The sequence below is a fragment of the Mustelus asterias genome, chromosome 27 (assembly GCF_964213995.1).
Source record: "Mustelus asterias chromosome 27, sMusAst1.hap1.1, whole genome shotgun sequence".
Lineage (NCBI taxonomy): Eukaryota > Metazoa > Chordata > Chondrichthyes > Carcharhiniformes > Triakidae > Mustelus > Mustelus asterias.
The window spans coordinates 34,136,862-34,154,455 of record NC_135827.1 but is presented as its reverse complement, the minus strand read 5'-3'; the positions used below and the strand labels follow the sequence as shown (position 1 = coordinate 34,154,455).

Genomic DNA, 17,594 nt, shown 5'->3' with positions numbered 1-17,594 from the left:
GGACAGAACTTGAGTATTGCTGGGAAAGGAGACTTTTTTTGGTCAAAGGTTACCACAGAATACCAATGTCAAGCAACACAACAAATTTATACTAAAATAAATAAAAGCGGAAAATGCTGGAAAAACCCAGCAGGTCTGGCAGCATCTGGAGAGAGAAACAGAGTCAGCGTTTTGAGTCCATTTGATTCCTTTTCAGAGCTGAAGAGAGACAAATGTATTCGATGATATACTGTTTAAGGGGAGGGGGGTTGCGGGGGGTGGGGGGGGGGGGTGGAAGCAAGTGGAATAAAGTAGAAGGTCAGGGATAGGTGGGAGTTAGGAGAGTTTAGACAAAGATATCATAGGCACAAGACGATGGTAGTGTTAAAAACTAAAAACATACTAATAGTGGCATAAAGGTAAGGGGCGGAATTCTCCCAAAAATTTCGAAGTGTCGAATTCATGTGAAAACTGGAATAATTCACGTTGGTTTTTTCAGTGGGAATTCAGAGACGAATCTCCCACACACTCTGCACTGCAGAGGCCACCAGCGTGAATATCATTACATTTCAGGCGGTGGGGCCTACTTCCACTGGAGAGGCTAAAATAAGCGCGCTGAGCAAGTCGCTGCGCATGCGCCGATCTGTCAGTGCCGAGATTGGCACATGTGCAGTGGCCCCGCACTGATGGCCTCCCGATTGCTGGCCAGTTCGAATGCTGGCCAGCCGCGCATCCCTTGCATTGCCGGCCCTCTGCCCCCTCACGGCCCAATTGCTGACATCCCAACAACCCTCCCCTTCCATTCCAGCCTGCCGCGATCTCCAGCCCCCCCTCCACCACCACCACCGATTTCCCCTCTTTCCCCACCCCACCCCCCACCTCACCCCCTCCAGCAGACTGACAATCCCCCCCCCCCGCCCACCCTAATCGCTGACCTCCTTGCTTCCCCCACTGATCCCTATGCAGAGTGGCAATGGGACTCCCCACCCCTTGACCCTGCCCACCCATATGCCCCACGCCTGATGGACAGTGCCAAGGTGCCCCCGGTCAGGGTCATGCTTGCGGACTAGACAAAGGTGTTTCACAAAGTGGTCACCCAGTCTGTGTTTCGTTTCCGCAATGTGGAGGAGACCGCATTGGGAGCAGTGAATACAGTAGACCAAATTCAAGAAGGTGCAAAAGAAACACTGCTAGTGTGTGGAGTGTGTGTGGAGCCTTGGACGGTGTGGTGGGAGGGGGTAAAGGGGCAGGTGTTACACATCCTGCAATTGCATGGGAGGGGGATGAGAAGTTGGGGTTGATGGAGAAGTGGACCAGGGTGTCACAGAGGGAGCGATCCTTGTGAAATGCTGACAGGGGGTTGAGGACCCTGTCAACCACAGTGGAGGAAGGATCCCTCAGTTCAGGAAAAAGGAAGACATGCCACGTCATTTTGGAAGATAGCATCATCAGAACAGATGTGATGGAGGCGGAGAAACTGTGAGTATGTATTACAGGAAGTTGAGGTGAGGGGAGCTATAGTTGAGGTAGCTGTGGGAGAAGTCAGTCAGTCTTTCACCAATAATGGAGTCAGAGAGGTCAAGGAAGGGAAGGGAAGTGTTAGAGTTGGATCATGTGAAGGTAAGAGGGAAATTGGCAGCACGATGGATCAATTTTTTCAGGTCTAGACGAAAGCATGAAGTAGCATCGATACAGTCATTGATGTACCGGAAAAAGAGCTGTGGGTGAGGGCCTGAGTAAGGCTGGAACAAGTTCCATATACCCGACAAAAAGACAGGTGTAACAGGGGCCCATGCGGGTAGCCATGGCCACACATTTTATTTGCAGGAAGTGAGACAAGTTACAGGAGAAACCTTTGAGTGAGAACAAGTTTAGCCAGGCGGCAGAGGGTGGTGATCCAACGGAGGGATAGTTTGAGCCTCTGCTTCAGGAAGAAGCAGAGAACCATCAGAACCTCCTGGTGGGAGATGGAAGTGTAGAGGCATTGGACACACATTGTGAAGAGGAGGCAGTTAGGGCCAGGAAATTGGAAATTGTTGATATGGCATAGGGCATCAAAGGAATTGTGAATGTAGGTGGAAAAAGACTGGTAACGGGGAGAGAGAATGGAGTCAGGGTAGGAAGAAATGAGTTCCGTGAGGCAGGAACAAGCTGGCATAATGGGTCTAATGGTACAGTCCTGTTTGTGGATTTTGGGAAGCAGGTAGAAGCTGGCTGTGTGGGGTTGGGGGGCTATGAGGTTGAGCGTTGTGGAGGGAAGATCTCCAGAGGAGATGAGATCAGAGACAGTCCTGGATGCAATGGCTTAATGTTTGGTGATGGGGCCATAGACCAGGGGAGGTGAGAATAAGTGCCTGAGAGTTGGTGCTCAGCCTCTGCAAGATAGAGGTCAGTACGCCAGACAACAACAGCACCATCTTTGTCAGCAAGCGCTGCAAGTTCAGAAGGAGATAAGTTGGAGTGGGTGAGTGGAACTTGAGTGGGTGAGAGCTTAAGGTGGCCGATGTCACGCTGACAGTTCTCAATGAAAAGATCAAGAGCCGGTAAGAGACCAGAGGGAAGGGTCCAGGTAGATGGAGAAGACTGGAGACGGGTGAAAGGATCCATTGAATAATGGGAGGACTTCTGCCTTAAGAAATGAGCACGGTGATGAAACGATGGAAGAAGAATTCAGCATTGTGCCTAGCCCGAAATTCATTGAGGCGAGGACATAAGAGGATGAAACGGACTCCTTTGCTCAGTACAGAGCGCCCATCATCAGAGGGTATAGTGAATGCAGGGCAAGGGCTGAGATTGAAGGAGGGGTGGGGTCAGAAGGACGGGAAGGTGTGAAGGTCGCAGATGGGTGTCAGGATCAGCAGGTTGTTGGAACCTACATTCCTTGACACCTGAAGGGAAGAGAAGAAGTTTTGTGTTAAGATGTTGGATGAGACAAAGTAAGAAATGGAACTAATGGCCATTCACTGGTTCATTCCTCAGGGAAGTTCCTTGACAAATCAGAGTCGATCTGCCTGGCTTAAATTTTAAACAATGCTTGACAGTTAACTGTCGGTCACCATCAACTGGTGCATTCTCCGTGGCAACTCATCTACCACTCAGAGTCCACTTGCCAAGCAATCAGAACACTCTTCTCATGCAGGTTAAATTTCTTGATTCCCCTGATGTTGGTATTCTTTCGAATTGTCCTGATGCGCGCAAGACAAAAAGCTTGGACAAAAAATGTTTATTTTATCAGCAATATTCAAGATCATTATCATGATCATTATCTGAGTCAATAGTAACAGTGCAGTGACATTCACAACAACTTGAGGACTCCCTGGGTAGCGTCTTATAATTGTATAAACACACACACAAGGTGGAATTTTCTTTTCATCTACTTGTTTAATTTGTTTCCCCTGCAGGAACGAGAGGTGCTTAAGAACAAACATGCTAGTGACCTTCAAAAACTGAAAACATCAACTGAGGAAAAACATCAAGAAGTGAGTTATCCAAGAGAAAATATTAAGAACTGCTAGAATTTCAGAAAGGATCAACTCCATTCCATTGAGAGAATCCAATTCACAATGATGGGCCAGCTGATGGGGAGGTTAATTGAATCAGAAAAACTGTTTTACACTAGCAGAGAGGAGTATCTCCACATGAATCTTTACTTCATCCTGCTCCAAGTTCTGCTGTACTTGAAATGCCCTAAGAAGTAAACCCCAGGGTGACCAGATGGAGGGACACCCTATGGTGCATCAAAAATAATGAGCACACGAGCTGTTAATACTCAGTGTACTTCACAGAACTTTAAAAATATCAGTTCTCGAACTTTAGCATTCCTACACTTGTTAATGATGTGTTTGTACTTTTGTTGAGACATCTTATCTTAAGACCTATGTTTTCCAGTCTGTTTCCTTCATTGGTTATTCCCATGCCACACACCAATCTGAACCACAAGTCAATCCTGTCCCTACTCCATTTACAATGGGTACATGGAAGTGCTTCAAATTAACCTGGAGTAACAGTTATCCCACATTAACTCTCATCCCTTCCCCACTCCCACGGGAGGCAGGGAATCCTTCCCTATGCTCAGCAGGTTCTCAGAAAGACACAGCTGAAATCAGAATTGCCCATCTGTTGATCCACCTTATTGTGTGTCACACTGATCCTTGTATCATTTCTGAGTTGAGATCACATATGTATGTAGCGCTAGTGTTTTCACCTGTAGTTGGTTACTCTCACCTCCAAGTCAGTAGTTGGCTGGTTTAAGTCCAACTCTGAATATTGAGCACAAAGTCTAGGCTAACACTTCAGTGTAGCAATGAAGGAGTGGTGCATTGTCAGAGGTGTACCCTCTTTAACACGAGAGGTTAAACCAAACCATCTGCTCTCACAAATATATGTAAAAGATCAAATGTTTTCAAGGAAGAACTGCAAAGTTCCCTCTGGTGACTTGTCCAATATTTATTTATATCTGGATGCTCAGCCAAGTCTCATTATGTATTCTTGGCTAGGAGCTTAGACATCTATTAGAATATTAAGATACCTGAGCCCCAGGGAAAACATTGCTTAATTAACAGCTCTGGGTCTCTGATCTATGCTGTCAACTGCACAATGTTTATTTACACAAAATTAAAAGGTTTCAAGTCTTTGTAGTTTCAGCTATTGATACTTTAAATGGTCTGGATGATTGACAGTTTTATTGTCCTGTCGTAGGAAGAGGTTTTTTTTAAGAATGTAAAAAGTTACCAATAAGTATTTTTACGCACCCTATTGTCAGGTTAGGTGCTATTGGTACTTTACAGTGGGTGAATGGACATGGAAGTGCAATAGCTTGGCCTGAGGGGCATGAGGAGCCTTAGTGGCTGAGTGGTGGGCATTGTTTGCCATGGTGAGCATGAAGGGCCACAGAGGGTTGGTTGGGGGAGCGGGGGGACAGTTGGTGGGTGGGCACGAGTTGGCATGGATGGTATTCGGAACTTAATTTGTTTTGGACAGCTCGATAGCTGCACTGCCTTTGATAAAAACAAAGTCCAGTCCTGTTGGCCCTCCGAAAAATGGGTGTTCTTAAGTCTGCTTGAATATTGTTCAGTGTCTGATCATCAACACAGGACCATCTTCTAAAACTAAAGAGTTGAGAAAGTTAGCCAGATATGTCAGCACTCAAGAGGTTGAGAGGATGCTCTTGGAATAATTCATTTCTGCTTCTCTCCCAAGCTGCTTTCCGGTCTCCAGAAGCAGATGACTGAAGCCCACAATAATGAAGAAGTTCAGCTACAACGAGACCTTCAGAAATCACAGAGGAAAATGCAACAAATTGCAGACTACGAACGAGAGGTGTGCAATCATGTATTCTCCCAATTCTTATCAAGGGAGATTCAAAGCATTTAATAATATCTTGTACCTGAACTTGAATACTTTCGGCACGAATCTAAGTATAATAATGTCCCCCAAAATGCTCCTTAAAAAAACACTTACATATGATTAGGCAAACTCTATCCAATTATGCATTAAATGGACAATTGTCTGCCATTGTACAATAACATACTGAATACTCCAGGCTGCAAAATAATGTGAAGTGAATTGTATAGCAGAATTAGTATCATGTTGCATTTTAAACATGAGTTAATAAGAATTGATCATATCCTCAAAGGTAGTTCTTAAAAGTAAAGTTTATTTATTAGTCACAAGTAGGTTTACGCTGCAATGAAGTTACTGTGAAAATCCCCTAGTCGCCACACTCCGGCGCCTGTTCGGGTACACTGAGGGAGAATTTAGCATGGCCAATTCAACTAGCCTGCACATCTTTGAACTGTGGGAGGAAACCGGAGCACCCGGAGGAAACCCACGGCGTACACGTGCAAACTCCACACAGTCAGTAACCCAAGCCAGGAATCGAACTCGGGTCCCTGGTGCTGTGAGGCAACAGTTAACCACTGTGCCGATATATATTTGTCTTACAGACAAATAGGTCTGTCATTATCTGAGATGCGCCACTGTAAGACCACCCATATTTTCTACCTCATTGCCCTTTCCATGCACTGAAAATACATTTCACAAGATGAAACAGAATTCTTTTCTTGTGACGTTGAAGATAATGGTCTTTCAGATGTGTTCAGGAAGTGGATCAAAATCCTGTACTCACACCGAGGGTTGCAAAAATGGCTTCAGGTCTCTATATTCTTCTTCCGTCAGGGAACCAGCCAGAAATGCCTGCATCTCTTCCTCTTGTTTGTGCTAGCCACAGATGACCCTAGCGAAATGTCAGACATCCAGTGTACAGGCTGGAGAAACTGCAAACCAATGCATACATATAACCACTTGACTGCATCCTCTGTCACCCACTCCTCAGAATCTCTTAAAGCATCAATGATTTTGAACAACTCTCAGGTGCATACTCAAATGGAGACTATGTGCCAGACAATAGACAGCATCTTTCAGGTGTAGAACAAGAGACAATAACGTTAATTGTTTGTGTTAGTGTCTCCCATGTCCCAACGGTGCCTGAAGTATGCGTCTGATTTTTTTTTTTTTAGCCCACTTAAAATGGGCATTAGGCCCCTATCAAAAGCTAATGAGGGGCCTAACACCTGCTTTAGCTCTCCTTAGAAATTGGACTGTTCTGAGCAGAATGGGCATTGATTGGGTCTACACGGCACAGTCTTCATTTGGCCCATTAAGTGATTGACACCAAAAGGGCAAGTAAAATTGTTCTTGTATGGTTGACATGGATCCACAAGCAACGGGAACATTCTTTCTGCTCCATCACACTCACTGTGGCTGCCGCAAACCAGAGATTGCTCTCCTCACATCCTTCCCTCCCAGATTTTACCTGAAGGATGTTCGCCAGTCACTAGATATTCATCTGTTCAAATAGGTGAGCTGCCTCTGGCATGACATGACTAATTTTCATCATCATGTCCCTTACACAGGACATACTTCTAAACATATTGGTCCTATGCCTTTGCATGGTTAAAGATTGACTTCAGATACCTGGTTATACCAAACCTCAACATCCTGTTTAAAAAGATATCCCCTGTTTATAACAAAAACAGAAAAAGCTGGAAAATCTCAGCAGGTCTATCAGCATCTTTGGAGAGAGAATAGAACCAATGTTTCAAGTCAGGATGATCCTTAAACGTTTGTTTTCCAGCATTTTCTGTTTCTGTATCAGATTCCAGTATCTTATAGCACCTTCTGGCATCTTAAGTTGCTTTTATCCTGTTTATACCCAATCCCAACACAGCTACTATCAGCAACAAATATATATACCTGTATATAGTGTGTGTGTGTGTTAGACATATATATAGTGTGGGGATAAATTGGGCAGCTCCTTCAAAGAGCCAGCAGAAGCACAATGGCCTGAATAGTCACCTGTACAGTAAGAGTCAATGTCTTACAGTAAGATATTGAACACAAAATATCCTTGTCCAAATGCTGCACCAATTACAAATATTATCAAGATTGCAGCCTAAAGGTTCTGAGACTTGGGCAGTTGCGTTGTCTTGGTTCTTCTAAGTAGTCTTGAAGCTGCACACATGCCCCAAGCGCTTTCAGATGGGGATTGAGAAAATGGTCTCTCAAACATCAAGCAAAGCACTGGGCAACTCAGATCCAAAGATCTTCCTGCAAAACTAATGACTGGGAATGTAAAGTGGTGTCTTGCTATCAACTAATAAAAGCAAATTACTGCGGATGCTGGAATCTGGAACCAAAAGAGAAAATGCTGGAAAATCTCAGCAGCATCTGTAAGGAGAGAAAAGAGCTGACGTTTCGAGTCCAGACGACCCTTTGTCAAAGCATCGTCATAAACGTCAGCTCTTTTCTCTCCTCACAGATGCTGCCAGACCTGCTGAGATTTTCCAGCATTTTCACTTTTGGTTCTTGCTATCAACTCCCTTGCACAACCAGCACATGAGAAGATGTCAATAAATTTATCCTTTTCTCAAGTTTAGGACCTCCTAGTAATTCGTTAAAATAAGCTGCTCTATTGATATGCTTTCTTCCCTGGTTTGCAGTTGCATTGATTTTATTACTCCGAGGAATAGTTTTAACCCTGAAGCTATAGCCAGATAGAAATGGGAAGGCTGTTTAGTATGTTGCGATCCCAGCTGATGTTACTACTGAGCAGTCAGGTCCCAGAATAGAATTCAATTTGACAGATCCTAACTTTGTTTTTGTTTAAAGAAGTGGATGAAGAGTCATAGAACTGCCGATTACCTTTTAACAAAGGAATAAAATCTTTACCAAACAAGAAAGGTTAACTATAATATACTACTCCTTCACCCCAGCTACATCTTAGCAGATGTACACAGATTTATAAGGACAACACAAGTTACAAATCCTTATACTCTCATATTCTCAGTAATTACACAGCTGATGTAAAATAATAGGTGACCTGTGGTTGGACACACCACTGAAACAATGAAACCTGATGCCACTTCTATAGATCTCTCATTAAATTCCACCCCCGTGTCACACTATAAGCTAACTGGTCTCACTGGAACTCTGGCTTTCACATGAGAGTTTCCAGTGACTGCTCTCGAAGAATTTGCCTTTGAATCTTCTCCAAAACAACACTTTCTCTCTGATGCCTTTATCAAGGATCCACATCCAGGATTGCAACCTCTCTGTTCAGTGTGTCTCTTCCCTGGGACACCATGTGCATTCAAGCTTCCACACGATCTGTCAAATACCCAGCCACACCAATGAACACCCCTGCTTCACAGGCTGCATTGAGGTGTCACCAATCTGGCTTCGGGAATGAGGACTGGGTGCGATTGTGGTCGGTGCAGACTTCATGGGCCAAATGGCCTCCTCCTGCACTGTAGGGATTCTATGATCCTCACTGGCTGACTTCTCCAGGTCTGTACCTTGCAGCCCAATCCTTTGCTGGGAGCCTCTCTCTCTGCTCCTGAACAGTACCTTGTTCAGATTCCGGTTCTTTGTTTCTTTGTCTTCGGTTTCCTCTTTTAGTTTTCCTGGTTTCTGGAACTTTCTATTCTTTAGCTTCTGGGACTTGCTTTCTGCACCCATGCATTGTCCCCTTTGTATTGACAGAAATCAATCATAGGAATCATAGAAACTCTACAGTGCAGAAAGAGGCCATTTGGCCCATCGAGTCTGCACCGACCACAATCCCACCCAGGTCCTACCCCCATATCCCTACATATTTACCCACTAATCCCTCTAACCTACGCATCTCAGGACACTAAGGGCAATTTTAGCATGGCCAATCAACCTAACCCGCACATCTTTGGACTGTGGGAGGAAACCGGAGCACTCGGAGGAAACCCACGCAGACACGGGGAGAATGTGCAAACTCCACACAGACAGTGACCCAAGCCGGGAATCGAACCCAGGTTCCTGGAGCTGTGAAGCAGCAGTGCTAACCACTGTGCTACCGTGCCGCCCGTAAACAGCTTCTGTGAAAAAGCTTCTTGCTTCTGGATTACCTTGTTCAAGACTGAACACAAATGCTTCTCTTTTCAGTATGGGCCGCCAGTTGCTAAGCAACAGCTTAGTTTTTTTTAAACCTGTAATTTCTTTTAGGTTGTAAAACTCCAATTATAATGCAGACAAAGTTTAAAGTGAAACTAAAACCTATAGACATGCAGGCATAACATGAAGCTAAACTGAAGTGTTAACCCTTTCTTAGCACACAAATACAGAAATACAAATTAAACTTAAACGTGTATCTAATACACACACTACAAATAACTTAAACCATCTCTATTTTCTAACAGGCGCTATAGGTTGACCTGTGGATCTTTCTGTATATTGCATTTCATTAAACATAAAACTGAGGAATTCCTTGATCAGTAAATGTTTTACACTGTTATTGTTATTTATAGCTGAGTGATTTGCTGAAAGAAAAACGGGAAGAGGTAGAGAAAGATCACCAGTGGAAAATGGAACAGATTAAAGAAGAACATGACCAAATTCTAGATAGGATAAGAGAGGAGTATGAAGAAGAGGTGAGTGAGTAAGCTGAGTAAACTTTCTGCTTCGAGCACACTACTGTAACTAGTTTGAATCTCTTTGAAATTTTGTTTTTTTTTAAAAACATACAGGATTTGAGGTTTATCTATTTGAATTGAGGGAAAGTATCTATCCAGAGATTGGGATCATAAACCAAAGCAGACAATGCTGCAAAATCTCAGTAGGTCTGGCAGCATCTGTGGAGAGAGAATGGAGCCAACGTCTCTCATAGAATCATAGAAACCCTACAGTACAGAAAGAGGCCATTCGGCCCATCGAGTCTGCACCGACCACAATCCCACCCAGGCCCTACCCCCATATCCCGACATATTTTACCCGCTAATCCCTCTAATCTACACATCCCAGGACACTAAGGGGCAATTTAGCATGGCCAATCAACCTAACCTGCACATCTTTGGACTGTGGGAGGAAACCGGAGCACCCGGAGGAAACCCACGCAGACACGAGGAGAATGTGCAAACTCCACACAGACAGTGACCCAAGCTGGGAATCGAACCCAGGACCCTGGAGCTGTGAAGCAGCAGCGCTAACCACTGTGCTACCGTGCCGCCCCTGACGCTGTCAGACCTGCTGAGAGTTTCCAGCAGTTTCTGTTTTTGTTTCAGATTCCAGTTTCTGCAGTATTTTGCCTTTATCTTGCGATCATAAAGTTGGCCTTATTCACTCATTATTTTGTAAATTTCTCAATGCTTGTGCTGGGAAGGGAGGGGGGAAGTGCGTAATTTGTCACCAGTAAATAGTTGCCTGATTAAAGTGCTGCAAGCGGCTGAAGAGTACCATCGGTGTATGGTTTAATTTACCTTGGTTGCACTTGAATCCATTTTATTTCTCTACATAAAGATTGAAATGAAAAGACACTTGTGTTCCGGCACCATATTCCCACATCCATCACTTTGCTTGTCCTGATTAATGTGTTCATTGATTGTCATTGTTCAGGAGCGACAGCAGAGAGGTAGACTCTTGAAGCAGCTGCAGACAGAGCATGAGCGATTAACTCAGTTCCATGAGCGCGAGCTGTCGGAGCTTCGTCAGGAGCTGGATCATCGACTTGATGATTTACGAAAGTTACACGGAGAGAAAGTAAGCGAAACAGCAACTATGTGCAACGATTTGACAAATAAATAGTTTGAAATGTAAGGTGAAAAATATACAGATTAAGCACCAGTACTGGATGCCTACATTCCCCTTACTAAATCCACAAAACACCATTAGGCGCTACAGACACCATGTGAATAATGACCCAACATCGCAATGCTGTCAAGGTAGGGTAGCTCCTGTGCACCAGCTGAATTTGTTTTAGGTGCATTGTACGTCACTGATTGGCAAGTCCAAACTTGTCTCGACTGTGCTTTTTTTATTTCAAAAAGAAAGAAGGTCATTCCTTTGGAATGCACATCAATACTCCAACCTTATTAGCACTGCTGTCACAATGTCAGTAAACCCCTTGTAACTAACTCCCCAATGCTTTGTCAGGAATGGGGAGTCTTGGAGGCAAAGAATTGAGGCCATCACCTACAGCTGGGGCCATGCATGATTTCTCAACCAATAATTTTAGAGCAAAATGGTCCATGCTATCTGGCTGCACAGGATTTATTAATACTGACTAATTATTCAAATTAACCCACTGTACACTCGTCTGGTAACCTGGGGGCTGGCCTGCATTGAGGCATCCTCAAAGGCAGGTACAATTGTGATCAATGATATAAAATGGTTTCCAGAAAATATTGGTGCCCTTTGTCCGATGATTAATTATTTCAGCAGGAAACTTTTATCTCTTGTCTCTACTCCTCAGAGACCCGTTTAGTTTCTGTGTTTTCTGAACCGAATAAAACTGTTCAGAATACATACCAGTAACCAGTTTTAAATTTCTGCTTAGAAAAGACACTTTGCTCCATCGATGCCACAGTCCTGTTCATGGTTTATTCTCTCCGTATAGCCTCGAGATAGCTGAGCTCTCAATTTGTTTCAAGTTACGCTTGTGGCCCGTTTTCCCACTGCCTCATGACGCAGCTCTATTCTATTCCTTGGCCTCCTCTGTGTTATACTTCAAAAGCCTGTTTCTCGCCTGAACCATTGCATGGGTAAGATTCTCGAAAGGACATTTCTCAACTTTGCAGAAGCATCTGCCGCTTAGTTCATTTGTAACTTTTTGTTCCTCCCACAGTAGTCTGGACTCCTTTTCTCACATACTGCATTTAAGCAGCCTGTTCCCTTAAAAGTATTTTTTTCCCATTACTTTGCAGAAGACCCTGTTACCTAAATTACACTTCAAAATGTCACATTATGTGATGGATGCAAAACGATTCCAACAAATGAAAACTGTCCATTGACTTCGAGCTTAAAATTTATGAACTGTTGTAACTGCTGTTTAATTGGCCTTCAGTTATATGGCATTCTCATTACCAATACTAAGAGCAGTGTGCCAAAGACTGGCAAAGCTAGCAGCTGAACATCACAGTCTTGCCTCAGACCTTGGGTGACCTATGAAGAATCAAACATTTTTTGGTGCTCAGTGGCACATTTTCTGATATATTTATGCATCTGCAGGAATTGAAGGTTCAGGAGGCTGAGGGACAGTTGGAGATGAGAGCCAAAGAACTAAAAGCAAAGTCCAATCTGCTAAATAACCAGGTAAGTTAGGCGCTTGGGGTTGTGTAAAGCAGAATTGAAAACACAGTACAAGGACCAGTTCAGCCTCAGTGTTTCAGATTCTCACTCTCAAAGCTGCATGGCTAACCATTTCATTCATTTGAAAAGGCCAAAACAAGACCACTTTCTATCTTGAGGCCGTAGTGGGTTTTAACCAGCACGTCTTTCGGACTGTGGGAGGAAAGCGGAACACCCAGAGGAAACCCACGCAGACACGGTGAGAACGTGCAGACTCCGCAGAGCCAGTGACCCAAGCTGGGAATCAATCCTGGGTCCCTGTGAGGCAGCAGTGTTAACCACTGGGCCACCATGTCACCCAATAATAGTTATTGAAAATAACCATTGCAGCTTCATGGACCCATTAGTGATCCATAAAGTAGTGATTTTTTGTTTACTGAGATAAATATTTTTGTGTGTCACACACACATATATACACCAGGGAATTCACAACTTTCCCCGTAAGAAAGGACTGAGTGTGTTCCTGAAATAAAGACAGAAATGGTGGAAATATCCAGCAGGTATCTGTGTGGCATTGCACTGCTGCCTCATAGCACCAGGGACCCGGGTTCAATTCCGGCCTTGGGTGACTGTGTGGAGTTTGCACGTTCTCTTCTTGTCACCTCCAGGTGCTTCAGTTTCCTCCCACAGCCAAAGGTGTGCAGGTTAGGTGGATTGGCCATAATAAATTACATTTTTTTTAAATTTGCCAACTTTTTTTGCCTATGTTGCGGAAACGTGAAAAGGGGACAAGTGTAGTTGTAGCCCCTCCGCCACGCCACCGTGACAAGCAGGAGAGGGTCTGGAGGGAATGTTAAACGAGGAGAAAAGCATGGAAATTCATCTCTGATCCCTTTAGGTGATCAAAATTAGTCCTGGTGACCACATACTGACTCTGATTTATATCATAGGATACCTCTTAAAATGTAAGTACAAATGAGAAAGTCCATTCTTAACTTATGAGTTCAGAATTAACCTTTGTTGATTGCGCTCATTATTGAGACATATTGGAGTGTCATTTGTGGCAAAGCATCCGCGTTTAATCACTCTTAGTGATGAAGGAGCAGCGCTCCGAAAGCTCGTGATTCCAAATAAACCTGGTGTTGTGAGACCACTTACTGTGTCCACCCCAGTCCAACGCCGGCATCTCCACATCATGATTAGTGTAATAATACAGCAATAACCTCACACAGGAGTCATTAAACTGCATAGTTAACTTTAAGATGTAAACTTTTTTTTTCAGGAAATGTCATTGAAAGTGAAAAGGGAACAATTTCACGCAGAAGAGAAACAGCTGCAAAGGGAACAAGCTGTAAGTATACACCTGATTGTTGGTTTTCTGCATAATCTGTTCTGCAGGGTGACATTCAGACTGGGAAAAGAATGTCTTGGGGGCAATCCTACTCTCAAACCAAAAGATTAATCTTTTCTTTCCCATGATTGTTCTGCTCCCCATTTCCACCAATTTCAATTTTCTTTTTTCAAATTTGCCACCATTCATGATTTATTTTGCCCATGTTGAGGAAACGTGAAAAGGAGCCAAGTGTAGAATCATAGAGGTTTACAGCATGGAAACAGGCCCATTGGCCCAACTGCCCACACTGCCCAGTTTTTACCATTAATCTAGTCCCAATTGCCCGCGTTTGGCTCATATCCCTCTATACCAACCTTACCCGTGTAACTCCCTAAATGCTTTTTGAGTACAGTAAGTAGTCTCACAACACCAGGTCAAAGTCCAACAGGTTTATTTGGTAGCATGAGCTTTCGGAGCGCTGCGCCTTCATCAGTCACCTGATGAAGGGGCGACGCTCCGAAAGCTCGTGCTACGATATAAACCTGTTGGACTTTGACCTGGTGTTGTGAGACTACTTACTGTGCCTACCCCAGTCCAACGCCCGCAACTCCACATCATAAATGCTTTTTAAAAGACAAAATTGTACCCGCCTCTACTACTGTCTCTGGGAGCTTATTCCAGACACTCACCAGCCTCTGTGTGGAAATAATTGCCCCTCTGGACCCTTTTGTATTTCTCCCCTCTCACCTTTAAACCTATGTCCTCTAGTTTTAGACTCCACTACCTTCGTAAAAAGATGTTAACTATCTACCTTATCTATGCTCCTTGGTATTTTATAGACCTCTACGAGGGGCAGCACGGTGGCACAGTGGTTAGTACTGCTGCCTCACAGGTTCAATTCCCGGGTTCAATTCCCGGCTTGGGTCACTGTCTGTGTGAAGTTTGCACATTCTCCCTGTGTCTGTGTGGGTTTCCTCTGGGTGCTCCGGTTTCCTCCCACAATCTGAAAAATGTGCTGGTTAGGGTGGATTGGTCATGCAAATTCTCCCTCAGTGTACCCCCGAACAGGCACCAGAGTGTGGAGTGCCAGAGTGTGGTTACTAAGCATGCTGAATGCCGCCTTCACCACCCTGTCCACCTGTGACTCCACTGTAGTTTTAGCTCCCCACCGTGATAGGCAGGAGAGGATTTGTAGGGAATGTTAAATCGGTAAAATAGAAATCCTGACCCCTCCACTCACAGTGAACAAGTCTACTTCTGGGCCCAGCTCCTCAAGGCTTAGGAAACCTGACAGGAGATGGAAGCTACCAGTCCCAGCTCTTCTAGCACTGCATGTAGCCAGGAGGAGCAGGAGTGCTTCTCCCTCCCTGTGATCTCTCCCTTCCCTGAAATAGGGGCGACTCCCTTCTTCCCAGCTGCTGTGTACCAAGTCCCCTTCAACCATTCCTTCACCTCCTCCGATTGCCATAGGCCATCCCCAGTGATACCTGGTGGCAACTTTGTACCACTGACTTTTCCACCCAACAGCTGGCCAACCCATCAATCTACTGAGTGGGGAACCAAGTCTAAGGGACACTGTATGTTTTTATAAAATATATAGATACGCTCGTTGCTATTTCTAATCATTTAAAAGTTGAACATCGACCTTTAAAATGGCTGAAATTGTGTGTACCTGTGACTCCGGAACAAAAGAAGCCCCCTGGCAGTTTTGGGAAAATCACGCCTCAGCTGGGATTCTCTGATTTCCCCCCCCCCCATCCCCCACAGCACATTTCTCGGCAACAGAAGGCAGTCTGCCATTGGCCGGCGCTGGGATCTTCTGGTCCCGTCCCCCCATTGGCAATGGGATTCCCCATTGAATCCACCCCACGCCGCCAAGAAACCCGTGGTGGGGGAGCGCCGTCGGCGAGAAGGATGGGCAAATCCCACCCCTCGTTATCTCTGAGGAGCCACAAACAGCCTTCTGTGGACTGTACATCCCAAATTCAAAGAGAGTTATACAAAGGCCATCTGCATTTAGTAATCCAAGCCGGCCATTAGGAGATGGATCATCTGCTCAGACAAAGGCCCCCCAACCTTCCATTCAGTTCCTAATGCCTGAGATATTTAAGCCTTTGGAATCCAGATGATTGATGCACATTCTTTGTCAAAGATGGTGGAGAGGTGTGAGTCATGTGACATGGGCCTCTGGCTTTTGGAACAAACAAATGTTACCTTGTTGAACGGAAAAGCTCAGTCTGCTATTTACCATCTGACTAACAGCCTCACAGAAAAGGAGCTCTGCCCAGGTTGAACACCTGGCCCCATCTGCGCTGCTTCTGTTGGAAGTTCTGTACCACCGTCTACGAGACTGATTCATTGATTAAGTGGAGAAATTAGTGCTGTTTAAATTACCTCCCGCCCCTCCCCATTGTAACACAAGTTTCAAAAAAGTATATGAATGAGATGCAGCCATAAAATGCAGCAAGATCTCTGTGTGCCTAGCGTGCAGGTTCCAGGCCACAAGCACACATACCCACTCCCCCCTCGCCTCCCGACAAGTATGAGGACTGATTTTTATAGAGGCATATATATAAAATTGATATATTTTTTACTTGTGGTGATGATCTGGAATGTGCTGCCTGGGAGGGTGGTAGAGGCGGGATGCCTCACATCCTTTAAAAAGTACCTGGATGAGTACTTGGCACGCCATAACATTCAGGGCTATGGGCCAAGTGCTGGCAAGTGGGATTAGATAGGCAGGTCAGGGCCTTTCATGCGTCAGTGCAGACTCGATGGGCCGAAGGGCCTCTTCTGCACTGTGGGATTCTGTGATTTGTGTACCTATGCAGACTATTGAAATGTTAATCATGGATTTTTACTTTGCATTCAAATATATTTTTGAATTTATTTCACACTTTTGTTTTCTGTGTATTTTTTGATCCTCGTACACAGGAAATCCTCTCTTCACGACCAAGCAAACAAGAAGTGGAACAGTCGAAACGTGAGCATTCCTCATTGCAGGATTCGATCCGGAAATCCCGCCAGAGCTTGAATAAGCTGCAGGACCAACAGGTGGAACTTCAACTGGAGGTTGACACACTCAGGAAAGAAAGCCAGCAGCTCCAGAATAAAATTAGGTATCTTGTATCTGGAGGGGGGGGGAGTGAGGGTTGGGGAGGGCGGGTGGTGGGGGTGGGAGAGTGAGGGGTGTGGGGGGGAAGAGAGTGAGGGGTGTGGGGGGGGGGGGGGGGGAGAGAGTGAGGAGTGTGGGGGGGGAGAGAGTGAGGAGTGTGGGGGGGGAGAGAGTGAGGAGTGTGGGGGGGGAGAGAGTGAGGAGTGTGGGGGGGGAGAGAGTGAGGAGTGTGGGGGGGGAGAGAGTGAGGAGTGTGGGGGGGGAGAGAGTGAGGAGTGTGGGGGGGGAGAGAGTGAGGAGTGTGGGGGGGGAGAGAGTGAGGAGTGTGAGGGGGGAGAGAGTGAGGAGTGTGGGGGGGGAGAGAGTGAGGAGTGTGGGGGGGGAGAGAGTGAGGAGTGTGGGGGGGGAGAGAGTGAGGAGTGTGGGGGGGGAGAGAGTGAGGAGTGTGGGGGGGGAGAGAGTGAGGAGTGTGGGGGGGGAGAGAGTGAGGAGTGTGGGGGGGGAGAGAGTGAGGAGTGTGGGGGGGGAGAGAGTGAGGAGTGTGGGGGGGGAGAGAGTGAGGAGTGTGGGGGGGGA

The 17,594-nt window shown here is 45.4% G+C and overlaps 1 protein-coding gene across 1 annotated transcript in view; it reads left to right on the top strand.

Annotated features, from left to right (window-relative positions):
• cep164 (centrosomal protein 164) overlaps nt 1–17,594 on the top strand; it is a 220,549-nt gene that overhangs the window by 164,463 nt on the left and 38,492 nt on the right. Inside the window, exons 18-24 of the mRNA XM_078198959.1 lie at nt 3,381–3,458; nt 5,179–5,298; nt 9,816–9,938; nt 10,900–11,043; nt 12,511–12,594; nt 13,853–13,921; nt 16,838–17,022. Of these exons, the coding sequence (XP_078055085.1) occupies nt 3,381–3,458; nt 5,179–5,298; nt 9,816–9,938; nt 10,900–11,043; nt 12,511–12,594; nt 13,853–13,921; nt 16,838–17,022 (803 nt within the window). The remainder of the gene's footprint in view (nt 1–3,380; nt 3,459–5,178; nt 5,299–9,815; nt 9,939–10,899; nt 11,044–12,510; nt 12,595–13,852; nt 13,922–16,837; nt 17,023–17,594) is intronic.